Genomic DNA, 14,694 nt, shown 5'->3' with positions numbered 1-14,694 from the left:
GTTCCGTACCAATGTTTACGCGTTTTTGTAGTTAAATTATTTTATTTGATAAGATTGTATAACCAATTCTCCGGTGAAATAGACCATTACATAAGTTTGTCATGGCAACGAAATTTGGCGCTGTTTTCTTGGTAGTAAAAACTGTCAAAATGCTATGTATTTACTGTGCAGTCAGGCGTTTGAGGTATAAAATAATATATAAGTTTTATTAATAGTCTAACAATAAGAGATATTTTTTATATACCTGTATTTTGAAGTATCGGGTCAGTCGCCAATAGCTGACTGGTAGTTTTCAATGAGAAATAATTATAAAATTGTTACGACAACGTTCATAACTAATATTTCAAAATGACATTTACAGTTGCATTTGATTTCTAATAAAAATATTGAGAAATCTCGACTAATGCATTCGATTCGCAAACAAGCATTTCACGTAAACGTTTTAAAAAAATGTAAATGTCTGTTCTAAACTTTCATATGTCACAATATATAAAATCCATTAAATCTGACTCATTTCTATCGATATATTTAAATTATCACCAATTTGCTTATCGGCATTTCCATAAATCAAACAAATACAGATAATTCTATTGAAAGAGTCGAATAACGAATTCATGCATAGTTTCTTTTTTGTTCGATGCAAATTGCAATTCCATCATATTTTTTCAATGAAATGTTAAAATAATGATATTACATCCACCATTCATTATTATTCAAATATTTTGATACAAACAGATGCAACGAAATCCTGTTTGCCATTTTAATGAAACCAATTTGATAAAAATATGTCAAAACACGGAAAAAGAGATGTGTTATTTGTATTCGCACGTTCGTTCATCAATTATTTCTTGATATGAGAATAAACAAAAAATAATTTAAAATGTTATTGAAATTGTTGTAGTAATAGTCTTTAATAATAATAAAATAGGTATAAGAAATTCCATTCGAGTATGTTGTATAACAAAATTGTTGTTGGCTACAAAATTTGACTTGGAGAGTATGTTACACCCATTGGTAAGAGTCTTAGCCTTGCAACCTGAGGATTTTTATCAAGCAGTAGTGATATCTGTTTTTACTTGAAAATATACCCTTAAAATATATTTTCATGTAAGAACAATTGGTCAATTTTGAAAAGTCCTTTTTTAAAAAAAAATGCACTAAAGTGTGTTTGCAAGTTTCATCAAAAGTTGACGCATTTAATCTGGAAAAATACTTAATAGTTTCATCACAAAAAAATGAGTGAAAAATAAAAACCTGAAAATGACAGCATTACGCTAACATTCAGTTCAAATGTATTTTTCTTCCATTTGAACTAATTGTGAGTGAAATGTACTAGCAAAATCATGACATTTTTGGGTTTTCACTTTTTTACTGAAGGTTTTCATTATGAAACTAATAGGTATTTTACCATTTTACAATCCTGATTAAATGCGACATAATTTGATAACAATATTTTAAATTCATAGTTCAACAAAAAGTCTTAATTCTTAAAAACTCGGGGCAATTGTGTCATTATTTTTTGCTGTGGTTCTTGAAAAGTTATTTACGATTACGGATCGAAGGATTAAACAAACATCTAGTGGTGCATGGCATCGTGCCTTAAGGCAAATTGCTGGAACTTCCCATACCGTAACGAAATGTTCGAGGAATATTAAATTTTTTCAAGTAGATTATTATAAATACTGTAACACTATCTAATATTTATAAGAATTATATAAACTGAATTGCAATGTTCAAATTATTTGTATAAAGTATATAAGTGAGCTTTAGAACTTTAGCCAGAATTAAAATTAAAATCTGAATTATTTTCGATATACAAAAAAAAGTTTTTTTGAAAAAAAAAATCGAAACAAATTTTTTTTCTAATAGCAATTATTTTATTAAAACAAGTACAAAGTTCTTAGAATTATTCAAATTGGAAGCTTAGTTTTCTCAAAAACTGCCATTTTTTGTACATTTTGCTCTGTTTCTTCAAAATGGCTGGACCTGCCTTTGCCAAAAACTAATCAACACATCTCCCTATCAATAGGAATCGAATGTTTTTTGAACCATTCAAATCGGTTGATTCGTGCGCCCGAAAACATAGACAAAAAATGCGGACATGCAAAACACACACGTAAACCAAAATGTTCAGTAACCTTCAGAACGTAAAGATATGAAAAAGTTTGCATTTTCGATTTTTGGTCCATTACTATAACTGCCTTACGAAAAGTTAAAAATAATAAAAATAAAAATCACGCTTGTAATTTTCGCAAAATCGCTGGTAAAACGAATATGAAATCCTAATCATTATTTAATATCTAACTAATCCAGTTCAAGATCAATTACCCCTTGTAAGTTTTCCTAATAAACCAACCTCCATAAATCTAATTCTAATCAATTTAACCGCAACCGAGGAGAAAAATATATAGCACAGGTTACGTTCGCATTTCTTCTGTTCCTGAAATGTACGTTCTCTTCTGTACTAATCGAAAACAGATACAACACAATGAAGAAGCTATATTAAGGAATGATTTGCGAGAAAATTGGGACGAGCATAAAAGGAATATGTCTTCGAACTGTTATTAGTATCATTTCCAATAAATATCCTGTCGTCCCCGAAAGATAATCTGCCAACAGACCCAAGAGAAAAATGAATCTCATTCTATGTAATCATTTCTATTTTGTCGGAGTAATGAGTTGTCACTAAATTTAAAAGACGTGCAAATGATAATATCACATGCTAAAAATGTGATAATTATAAATGTATTGACATAATTCACACGCTTTGGTAATAGATGATTTAACATTTTTATTTATTGCATTCAGACGTATTAATTCTTCAATATTTGCCAATTCAATTTTTCATTTCATGACCGAGTTTTAATTCCAATAGGACATATATATTCTAGTGGTGTATAGCATCTTTTACATTTTTTATTGGATCTACGAAAGCGCTGGGCCTGCCTTTCCAAAAATATCACCAGTTGTTCATATCGTCAATACAAGTAAAATGTTTTTTGAATCATTCAAATCGGATACTCCGTGATTTCAAAAAGTAAAATACTATTTTTGGCTCTATTTGCCCTGTATTTCCGAAACGTCTAGACCTGCCTTTGCCAAAAACTAATCAGCAAGTCTCTTTATCAGTAGGGATTGAATGCTTTTTGAATCATTCAAACGAGTTAATCCGTGTTCTCGAAATCGTCAACGAAAAATTGTATCCGCACATACACACATACATCCATTTTATCTAAGGTATGCCAAAATGTTCAGGAACTTTTGAAACATGAAGATATATACAAATTTTCATTTTGGATTTTTTTGCGATTACTACAACGTACCATAAGTTAACAAGGTGTCCCAGAACTTAACGTCGAGCCGAAACGAGGTGATAGATTTGACCCTTAACAGTCTCGAAAAAAATAAGAAAAAAACTATCACGTTATTTAAAAGTCCAATTTAGAACTGTGACCGATAAAATTAGGACCATTTTTGGTTATTGTGGTTAATTTTTATTAATTCTGTTCATTTAAACTTCGGAACCGTAACCGGGAATAACACTTCTATGACTGCAGTAGAAATTAATAACACATCTGCCTTAAGTTTTCAAAAAATTTAGACTTTTTGTTAAACTTTAAATTTAAAATTCAATTAAAAATCCCTCATTTTCAAAAAATGTACCAAAAGTTCGCGTTTAATCTGGATTGTAAAATTTTGTGTAAAAATTAAAAACCTAAAAATGATTTGGTTTTTGCGAGTGCATTTTACTCATAATCAGTTTAAATATTTGTTATATGTTTGTTGTAGTGTTATTTTGTTACTCAGAATTTTTCAATAATAAAGTTACCCAGTAGCAAATTCATCATACTAAACTAGATTTTTTTTTATTAAATTATGAATTTTCAAAAATTTATATAAATCGATAAAACTAAATATTTCAGTGAAACTACAATCTTAATATAAAAATTCAAAGCTCGATTGAAGAGGCTCATCATCCATCGCAAACTCGAATATCGAATATAAATTGTAATACAATGATCCAAATTAATTTGCGAATGACGAAATGTTTTATGGTGTGTCCAAATATAACCTGTGAGTTTAACCTACGATATTTCTTATAAATATTTTTATATGGCTCGAAATGTTACAGAAGTTAATCTAAAAATAATTGAAAAAAAGTCTAAGAGTTATCTCAATATGCAATTAACTGCTGTAAAAATACGACGTCCGTAATAATCTTGACTTCAGTTTGTCATCTCGAGCAGTTCTCTCAAAATTTCTGTCGTAAAAAAAACATCATGCCTATATTCAATGAAATTATTTTTCTTGAAGACTTCTTTATGTGTGAAACAAAAGTTAGACGAAAATCCCCGAAATTGAAAGTCATGTGCCACGAGGGAGTGAAAGTTCGCATTCTATATAAAAATACTTTTGTGGTTTTATGCTGAGAGTTCATATATATCAGAGTTCCTAAAATAAAATATATTATTTTTGGTTTCAAGTTGTATGCGTCAAGGGAAAACATTATTAATAATAGAACGAGAAAAAATTCAAACTTTTTACTAAATGATATTTTCAAAGTGTAACATGCTGGAAAAAAACAGACAACCCACCTTAAGTTCAGTTGTTCTTTCTCTTCTGTTGGATCAAAAAATCATTTCAGTTTATTCTAAAATATCAATTTGAAAAATAAATATTTATATTGTATATATCATCACCTCTCTATTGCACTTTCATTGGACTTATTATTTTTGTAGTATTTCGTAACAAGTTATTTTGTTTCTCTTTAGTGGCGTTGTATTCTTTTATTCTTTGTCCAATTACATACACTATACATGCATTATTCAATATTCGAATAAGCTAGACGTTGCACGGTTATACTCTCTATTTTTAACATAACGAATTCAATAAGAATTGTTAAAATACAAAACTAATATAGTATTCATGCAATACTAACAACATATTCTTTTGTTGCAGATTTGCAGTGGAGCGACGTTCACGTCACGTATCGGCTCCGAATGTAGCTGCAATTTTGTAAATTTGTTGAATATTACAAGAAATAATTAGCGAAAGCTAATTAGGAAGACATCATGGCAAATATCACGAACCAGGTGGAATCTTCCTGTCCCATTGAAATACGGGGCGAATACAGCAGCAGTCTCGGGCTGGTGTTGGCAGTTCCTGAATGGGAGGCAGCGATAACAGCTACAGTGCTTTCTCTTATCATACTGCTGACCGTTGTGGGAAATGTTCTGGTCATTCTAAGTGTTTTCACATACAAGCCACTTCGCATAGTTCAGAACTTCTTCATAGTATCCCTTGCTGTGGCCGATCTCACAGTGGCGTTATTAGTGCTTCCTTTCAACGTGGCGGTTTCTATCCTAGGACGATGGGAGTTCGGAATTCATCTTTGCAAAATGTGGCTGACCTGCGACGTTTTGTGTTGCACGTCGTCTATTCTCAATCTGTGTGCGATTGCTTTGGATCGTTATTGGGCGATCACTGATCCCATAGATTATGCGCAAAAACGGACGTTAGAGCGCGTTTTGTTAATGATTGCTGGAGTTTGGGGTCTTTCACTGATTATCAGTTCTCCTCCAGTGTTGGGGTGGAACGACTGGCCTGATGAGTTTACAGCTGATACTTTATGCGAGCTGACTCAGCAGCAGGGCTATGTGATATACTCTTCGCTTGGTTCATTTTACATACCATTATTTATAATGACTATAGTCTACATAGAGATATATATTGCAACAAAGAGGCGATTAAGGAAGAGGACGCGGGCTGCCAAGTTGAATACGATGGCAACGAGGCAGCGTGCACAAACGCCACCACAGGATCGGGACTCTGTGAGCAGCGAAACAAATCACAACGAGCATCCTGACCAAGGAGATGGCAAGAACAATGATAAAGTTAAGAAGAAGAAGCACAAGAAGAAGCGTGTCCAGGAATCGACGGCCAGGAGCGATTCGCTGACCGAACACCACGAACACTCCTCGTGCTCGCCGGTGCAAGGAGTTTCGGGCAACCCAGGCCCGGCCGAGAACACAGGACAAAATCCCGTACTCCTTAGTGTACCAGCACCAGTCAAAAAACCTCCTGCGGTGTATCAGTTTATTGAAGAAAAACAACGAATATCTCTTTCAAAAGAACGGCGAGCAGCCAGGACGCTCGGAATAATCATGGGAGTGTTTGTCGTCTGCTGGTTACCGTTCTTTTTAATGTATGTTATCTTGCCATTTTGTCCCAAGTGCTGTACGACGAAAAAACTAATCAACTTCATTACATGGCTGGGATACATAAACTCGGCGTTAAATCCAATTATATACACGATATTTAATTTAGAGTATAGACGAGCGTTTAAAAAACTTCTCGGAATTAAATAAACTAGTACGACGTGATTCGGTGTGTCTCGCAGACGTGAGTGCATGTGTGGTAACGATGAGTGATAAAAGACAAAATAAAATATATTTAAGTTAAAGTGTACTATATAAAGTAAGTTCATCGATTTTCTGAACGTAATTGCTTAATGATCATTATAAATGGATTTTAGATGTAAGATAATTTACATGTAGACCTTTTATTCTATAGAACTCATAAATCGGTGTAGTGTACTCGCGGTTGCCATCGGTAAGAGCCCCCGATGACACCCGACAGTACTTGATATTAGTAAAATACCTTCCTGTTCTCTTATGTGGTTCTCAATTATCAATTTAGAAATTGTAAAACGAGTGGCGAACGCCGGACGCTAACTCGAGAATAAATTAACTCGTGAGAGCTCATATTATACATATTATGCTATAAAAATGTTAAATCATCGATTTCAAAATCCATATCGATTTTGAAACCGGATGATATAAAGAACTTATTGATTCGACTGTTTCATATATATAGTTTATGCTTGTGTTAAAAATTTATAAATGTTACAATAAATATTATTTGACCAAAAATCTGTTTCTCTTTAAAAATACCATAATATTAATGAATAGTAAACTGTTCAAAAGCAGGTCCATGATGTGAGATTGTTATTAATCCCATTACTATTACTATTTAATTCAATACGCTTTTAGGCATTTTCTTTTCCAATATTTTGCTTCCATGCTTCCTGATCTTGTGCTTCGGTTTTCACTTCCCTGCATTTTCTCTTCTCGCGTAAGTCATCAATCATCTATATTCTTCTTCTTTGCAATCTTTTTAGCCTTCCCATTTAATTTTCCACGACGTCGTATAGGAGGCACTAGATAATGCAATACCGACATACCGGTATACCGGTATACTAGAATACCGGTTATACTTATTATTATTTTATACTTGCATGAGTAACTATGATTTTTTTTACATTTTTAAGATAATAAAAATACTAGTATTACCGGTTTTAAAAGAGGAAATACCGAAATACCGGTTTTAAAAGAGAAAATACCGAAATACCGGTATTGAAATTTTTAGCGGTATTGCATTCCCTGAGAGGCACTCGTTTTGCAGAATGGGTCCAATCCAGTTTCCTTTATTTTTCAGAATCGTTCTCAGTAAAGTTCTTTCTTCACTTATTCTTCTCATTATCCTATCTTATCTGTCCATGTTATCTTCTCCATTCGCCTCCTGATAGTTTTTGTCGACCTTTCTTAGAGTCCATGCCTCTTATCCGTATAAAAATATCATATATCAAGTTAAATTTCATTCATATCATTTACAAAAAAATATTCCATCAATATTTGTTTATTTCGATACACATTGATAAATAATTCATTTTGTTAAAAACGACAGTCGTCCTTGAGCGACTGAAATAAGAGCAAAAGTCTTCGCAGACTTATTGTCACATATATTAAAGTAGTAACGGAGCATATTAGAAATAATTCTTCATTTCATTTGCATATTCCTAAATGTCATTCGTATTAAATGTTATACATAAATAACGCTATTCATAAAATTTGTAAGTGTTATATATTCCGTGACATTTAAACAGTAACGCCGAAAAAATACCTATGCAAATCTATCAAAGCCATATATTCTCGATGAGTGAAGAATGCCATAAATAAAGTTATTCGTGTTTCTAAACTATGCAGAAAAAATATTGCTAAGTCAAAAACAGCATACAAAATATCTACTGACGTATTTATAAAATATAGAAATCGAATGTTTATCAAATATAAAATATTACTGCAATCATGAATACATCCAATGTAATTTCCAAATATTTTCATAAATACTTTTTTTAAATTTAAAATAGTTGTTACGAGTCAGGTGTACAATAAAGCAAACGATGAATAAAATAAAATTTATATAATTTTATAAAGTTAATAATTTTAATGTTTTTAGCTACCAATTGCAACATTACAAACTAGTTTTATTTAATTTTTGATCATTTTCAAATTTATTTCTTTAAATAATTATTACCATTTTATTTAGAGTTAATGGGTTGAAATTAACTTGATTGCATAATGAAATATAATAAAACATTTGATTTTGATTCAAAATAATAAAATTAGTATATACAAGTGAATTATTCTCAGTTTTGAAGAGTACCAATTACTATTTTATATAGTTACAGAAAATTACATTCCTTTGTGTCTAAAAATAAATTTAAAAAAAAATTATGCAAACTTGTAAAGAATCGAGTTGCAAATGGAGAAAAGTTATACAATACGAAAAAAGAATGTAAACCAATTATATTTTAATTAATTAAATTTTCTTCTGTTCAAAATTATAATTTAAATTTTATTATATTCACAAGTATGGTTAATAAATATATTAATTAAATTATTGCATATTATATGAATATCTAGATACATTTAATAAAGCTCATTTAAAAAAATTCATATAAATTTCCAGTTCAATATATTTCAATATGGTATTTATTGTTAAATAATTATGCTCAGATAAAGTTTGTTTTTAAAAATTATATTGGAGCATATTCTAATTTTTTTGGCTGCTGAACGCAAAAACTTTTTTTTAAAATGTGAACGAAATTAAAAATCAAATATAATTAGTGTTTATTGATGACATAGTTAAATTCTTGATTTAATTAGTTAATTATGCAATACATTTTTTTTTTCAAATTAAATATTTTTGGCAACTGTCTGAAACATCTCATTTAAAAATAACAAAAGTAAATTCGAGAGAGTACAAACAAAATTTATTCATTTCATTTTCATCAATTCATTTGTTGATTCTAAATATTATATTGGCATAATTTTAGAATATTGAACATAAATTTAATAAATTATATTGATAAATATACCATTTAAAATAGAAAAAGTACACGAGGATTGTTATGACAGAAGGTGAATTTTAAGGTAAGTGGAATAAATTTGTTGCTAATGTACTATAAGATGAAATATAATATTGATTATAACTAAAAGCAAATAAAAATGTAGAAAATCAAACTTAATGAGCATACATCAATTTAATAAGTAGTTCTAAATAAATAAATGCTAATATATTTAAATCTTAGGATCATGTGTAACTAAGAAATTATATATCTGAAATTATAAATAGAAGCCTAAAATCAAAGGTTTTTTAATTTTTTAGTTAAATCCAGTCCTGATCGACATGATAATTCATATTATATGTGTAACAAGAAAATTTAATTATGGCATAAATGTCATTAGTTGGAAATAATATATTGAGTTCACACTGTGGCATTTATATTGAATTAATTACGCGGATTTATCTAACTATATTAATTAAGAATAGTTAATACGTGGTAACATTATACATGATCCAACCTCATAACATTTCAATATACATATTATATACAATGAAATGAGGATGGTTTTATGTATAATGTTACCATGTATCAATCTTTCAGAAGTAAAAAGAATTTTTTTTTAATATTAAGATTTAATTTTAAGTGTATAATATTTTTAGGTATTTTTTCTGTTTGTTTTGATAGTTCTTAAAGAAGGACAAATTTCAAATCCCAGAAACGTCAAATTATTATAAAATTTAAATATATATTGAAAATTATATGATATATTGATTTTTTTTTTGAAAAAAAAAACACTTAGTTGAAAGTAGCATTTTGTCTTAAGCAAACTGTATTAACTTCTCGATACGTATCCATAGTAACATATATTCAGCTATATATGTTACTTCAAAAATCTAATTTCCAAAACGAAATCCAATTTATATCTTTCAAACAGATTTATAATATCTGAAGTTGTACATATTAAAATGAATTTTTTAACATATTATTAATATATTAATATTAACATATTAAAAATAATTGTTGTTATCATTTAATCCATTTCAGTTTCTAAAAATATTTTATTATCAAAGTACAGACGTCAACGGTTATCAGTTGCTACATACAGAACACAGTACATATGCTCGGTAAGGATTTTGATTAGCATAATCTAAGCGCACGACGCAATTATGATTTTTTTTTTTCATTTATTATTTAATAGACAATCAGAAGACAAAGTTTCTATTAGCCTGTGTGATAAATTATAATTGGCGTTTAGAGGTCTCCTCCATTGAAGAGATCCTCTGCTAGAATTATTCAATATCTGTATATAATTTAATATTGCAGGTCCTTTGGCCATTTCTTCTTGAGTCTTCTTGTTTGAACCATTTTGTTGATGATTTGTATTTCAGCGTTCGAATGATCATCGATTTTGTTGTGATAAGAACAGCTCCGGGTCTTTATAATTTCATTTACAGTTTTAATTTCCAGGTCTCTGTGGATGGTCTCATTAGTTACGTAACAAGGCGCATCTACCATTGCCCTTAATATTTTGTTCTGGGTACGCTGTATAATTTTCATGTTTGATGCACTTGCACATCCCCATAATTCTATTCCGTAGCTCCATATTGGTACTAGTACGGTTTTGTATATTAAAGTCTTGTTTGCATGTGACATTTTCGAGTTTCTGCCAATTAGCCAGTACAGTTGTTTGAATTTTTTCATTGTTTGTTTGCTTTTTTGTTTAAATAAATAGTTTAATTACTATTCGTCTTTAAAAAAAAAGTGGACAAAGTGAAGTTTGACCGTTTGGTCAAAAATTGGCTCACATACACTCACATACATATACTGTTTTCCATATTTGGTCTCATTCGATTCAGAATGACTTGAAACTTTTGTGTCGAGAAAACACAAAATTAACTATTTGTTTTTTTGCGGAAACAAACTTCTCCTTCGTGAAGTTAAGAACTCGAATTGTAAACAATATTAATTATCCAAAAAAGTCAAACTATATATTGATAATATTAATAAATAAACATTTTGTAGGACGGTTTGAACGATAATTGAGCTAGAACTTGTGCATTCTTGATAAACATATAAATTATTCATAATATTTACTGATCGATAGAATATTACATTTTCCAATAAGCTATTAATTAGCTTCCAGCAATTGATTAAATCCAGGATATGTGATATCTGTGTGTGTGAATATGTGTACGCATATATAAACAGTCTTGATAAAGCCGAAGCATTAATAAAAAATATGTTGTCCAGAATGATACTTAATCCGATGTATACAAATGCGGAAGATTTATAACACTGAATTCATTATCCACACTTTGACAGACGAGCGCTCGAATAAAAATCTTTTGGCCGCAATATATTTTTTTAAGTGTTCTTGTTTTTTTTGTTGATTTAGCTATTCACAAGATTCGAAGGTAAAACGAATTGATGGTTTAGATAACCTTTGCTGGCTTAATAAACGACCTAGCCTTCGATATCGGAATGCTAGAGTATCATCCCACAATCCGACCAGACTTAGGACTTCAACGGCGCAGTGTTTCTTCATTTGTGTTGAAACTGTGATATATTTGTTACTAAACGCCTCTTAAAAAAAGAAATATTTTATACCACCAATTGCACAATTAAATCTATTAACCATTTATATTTATTATTATTATGTGTTGTAAAATATTGACATTTTCCTGTGAAATGACTTAATTGAATATCACTGCCTGCTTTTAATAGGCAAAGGTGCATAGCATTACATTTTAATTTATATTACGCGTTCAATTTTATCTCGATGTTAAATGTTTATTACATGATAGAAATTGATATATAATGACATCTCGAGTTGCATTTTAAGGCGCGACTATATAATTAAATGATTTGTCTACTGTATTGATAAGATACGTTCTAAAGTTGTGACATTCAAACTCAATTACTCAAACTTAATAAATATGCTAAGTCATTTTTAAAATTTCATCAAAATGAGCCAGTCGCAATAATTAAGGTCGTGCGCTAGTAGAATCTAGTCACGGGTACGATCCTGAGCACAACCACCTCGATATCAAGCAGTATGATATCAGATTTCCATTTAAGGTTATAGATCTTAATTACAATCTCAAGAGCAAATCGCCTTTTGTGGGCATTGCAGCAACATATTGGATTTACATATCTGATATAGAGTAGAGCGAGGTACAAGGGCCTAATTTGATTTTGAGAATTATATTATCAATTCAGAACTCACAGCTTATTTATCATAGGAGAAATGTGTTTTGTAACTATTTTTCAAAAAATTGAAATCTGGTACTTAGGAGGTGTAAAATGCGATGGTCAGGAACAAACAGGTCCAATGTCTTATTTTATATTTAGAAGGAATTTTACAAAATAATAACTACATTATTCAACCAATGCAAAATATAAATTACATGGGTGCAATTTTACAGAGATAACACTGTAAATAACCTTGATCTGGTATTTTGACAGAAATATTCATCATCAGAGTTGGAATAACTAATTATTTAATTTATCCCTTGTAAATTTTTTAACTCGATTTACTTTTTTATTTGGTACTATTTATTTTTTACACCTTTGCCAGGGTAAAGTTTCAATTGGTCCTTTTACCGCATTCTTCCACTTGCTGATATTGAAAATGTAAGGCTAATAAAATAAGCAATGAAATGAAATAATAAAAAATAATGTTAAATATTATTAAAAGATTTTATTTTTTTCTAATCTTTCTTAACTCAGTTTAAGTTTCTATTTGATATTTTTATTTTTTACACCTTCTAGGACAAACGATCAGTTAGTCCTTTTTGACCTTTCCCAGATGAAAGCTCTTAGTTATTTTTAAAAGCTTCTTTTGAACTGATCTAAAGATTTTTTATTATGCTACCACTTGTTAGTATAGAAACTATTAATGCTATCAAAATAAGCAGTGAAATGAATAATAAAATATTTGATTAGAATAATTTAGTTAGTCTTTTTGTGACCTCACCCAAATGTACGCTGTTAGTTCTTTTTGAAAGCTTCTTTTTGAACTGATATAAAAATTTTCATTATTAGGCTATTAAAATGGGTAATGAAATAATACAAATGAATTTAAATATTATAAAAAAAATTAATCTCCAAATCTAATAATCTAAGACTACATATTCCTCAAGCATAAGTTATTGAATACTATCAATAAATCGCAAAAAATTATATCATGATGCTATAAGATATTCAGATTATTGGTGATAGTTTGAAAAAACTGTCTAGTACCTATATGTCTATATATGTTTGAATACGAAGTTTTTCTATGATATAAAGAAAAGAAATTGACATATTTGAATGATTTGATTCACATAAATTTTTGGACTGGCCAGATCAAGTAGTATAGAAAATACTTATATAGTTTTGATGGTAGTAAATAGTAAAATGGATCGATAAAATTACAAATAAGAAGCTGGTGAAAGTGAAAATCAATATCAAATCAATAGATACAACATATAAAAAACAGGGCTGAATACAAATACCAAACTGATGAAAATTTCCATTTCCAGACCTAAAACGACTACCACTAGGTTGCATTTACAAAATTGTTACCAATATTACTGAATGTCTTACCAGACAGATTGCAATGATATGGAAACATAAAAAAACTAATGAAAATTTGAATGAAAAATACATTGTCCGAATGCACTAGAACAAAGAAAACGAGTATTTTACCAGAAATTTTGGGATACTTAGATAACAATCGTTAGGAACTTTTCTTCATGTTCATTAATATTATAAATGTTATTCATATATTTATACCATTTCTCATATTTGCTTTATCTCATTTGCAGTTATGTTCAAGTATGTTTTACTATAAATAATTTACTAATGATTTATCCTCCTCTTCCAAGGAATGTGTAACGAGAATCTTTTCCAAGAATTTTCAATCCATCATGTATCGTTGTCTATTAGGAATTTTCCAAAGCCATTCATTACGGTTGTAATAATATTAGTTCGTCGATTTGGCCTTAAGAATCGTAGAGTATTAGATCAACCTCAGGTGTGACTCGGAGAAGGCGACGGCAACGTTTGCTCATCTGCCGTGGGCGCCCAATACGAAGACGAATCTTTTCTAAACGATTTTAGAGCGACAGCCGGTGGAATAGTTTACTTTTTAATTGACTCATTTATGATTTGAAAAAAAACATGATTAACAGCTGTATAAAAACTATTTTCAGATTATAGAATCATCGTATTAAATTATGATGCAACCAAGATGCATGTGTGCTTAATTTTTTCGCTAACGAGAGTTAAAACGCAAAAGCAATATCAATGTGCATTATTTACGTATATCGACTTCTCAGTGTTTTATTAGAAATTTGTAAAATTAAAGAAAAAACTAAAATTTAATAATGCAATCACTAAAAATTATATCTGATAATACTTTTATTTATGTGCTATATATTGAATAAAAAAGTGGTGCATGGCACCGTGCCTTTAGGCAAATTGCTGGAACTTTCCGTACCAAAAATTAAATTTTTTAAAAA

General features: G+C 29.7%; 1 protein-coding gene across 1 annotated transcript; it reads left to right on the top strand.

The window, feature by feature from the left end:
- Positions 1-5,072: 5,072 nt before the first annotated feature.
- Positions 5,073-6,584, top strand: LOC113376316 (tyramine receptor 1). Its single transcript, XM_026616220.1, has one exon. It carries the CDS (start codon positions 5,073-5,075, stop codon positions 6,366-6,368), a length of 1,296 nt encoding a protein of 431 aa, XP_026472005.1. The 3' UTR covers positions 6,369-6,584.
- Positions 6,585-14,694: the final 8,110 nt, after the last annotated feature.

The sequence above is a fragment of the Ctenocephalides felis genome, unplaced genomic scaffold (genome assembly GCF_003426905.1).
Source record: "Ctenocephalides felis isolate EL2017-DRISC unplaced genomic scaffold, ASM342690v1 CF-g0.4_SCAFFOLD_01886, whole genome shotgun sequence".
Classification (NCBI taxonomy): Eukaryota; Metazoa; Arthropoda; class Insecta; order Siphonaptera; family Pulicidae; genus Ctenocephalides; species Ctenocephalides felis.
The sequence above is the reverse complement of the archived record's forward strand: the minus strand, read 5'-3'. Positions and strand labels throughout refer to the sequence as shown.

What these genes read in the sequence shown, in the direction of transcription:
- LOC113376316 (XM_026616220.1), top strand. Translation starts at nt 5,073, where the DNA reads ATGGCAAATATCACGAACCAGGTGGAATCTTCCTGTCCCATTGAAATA.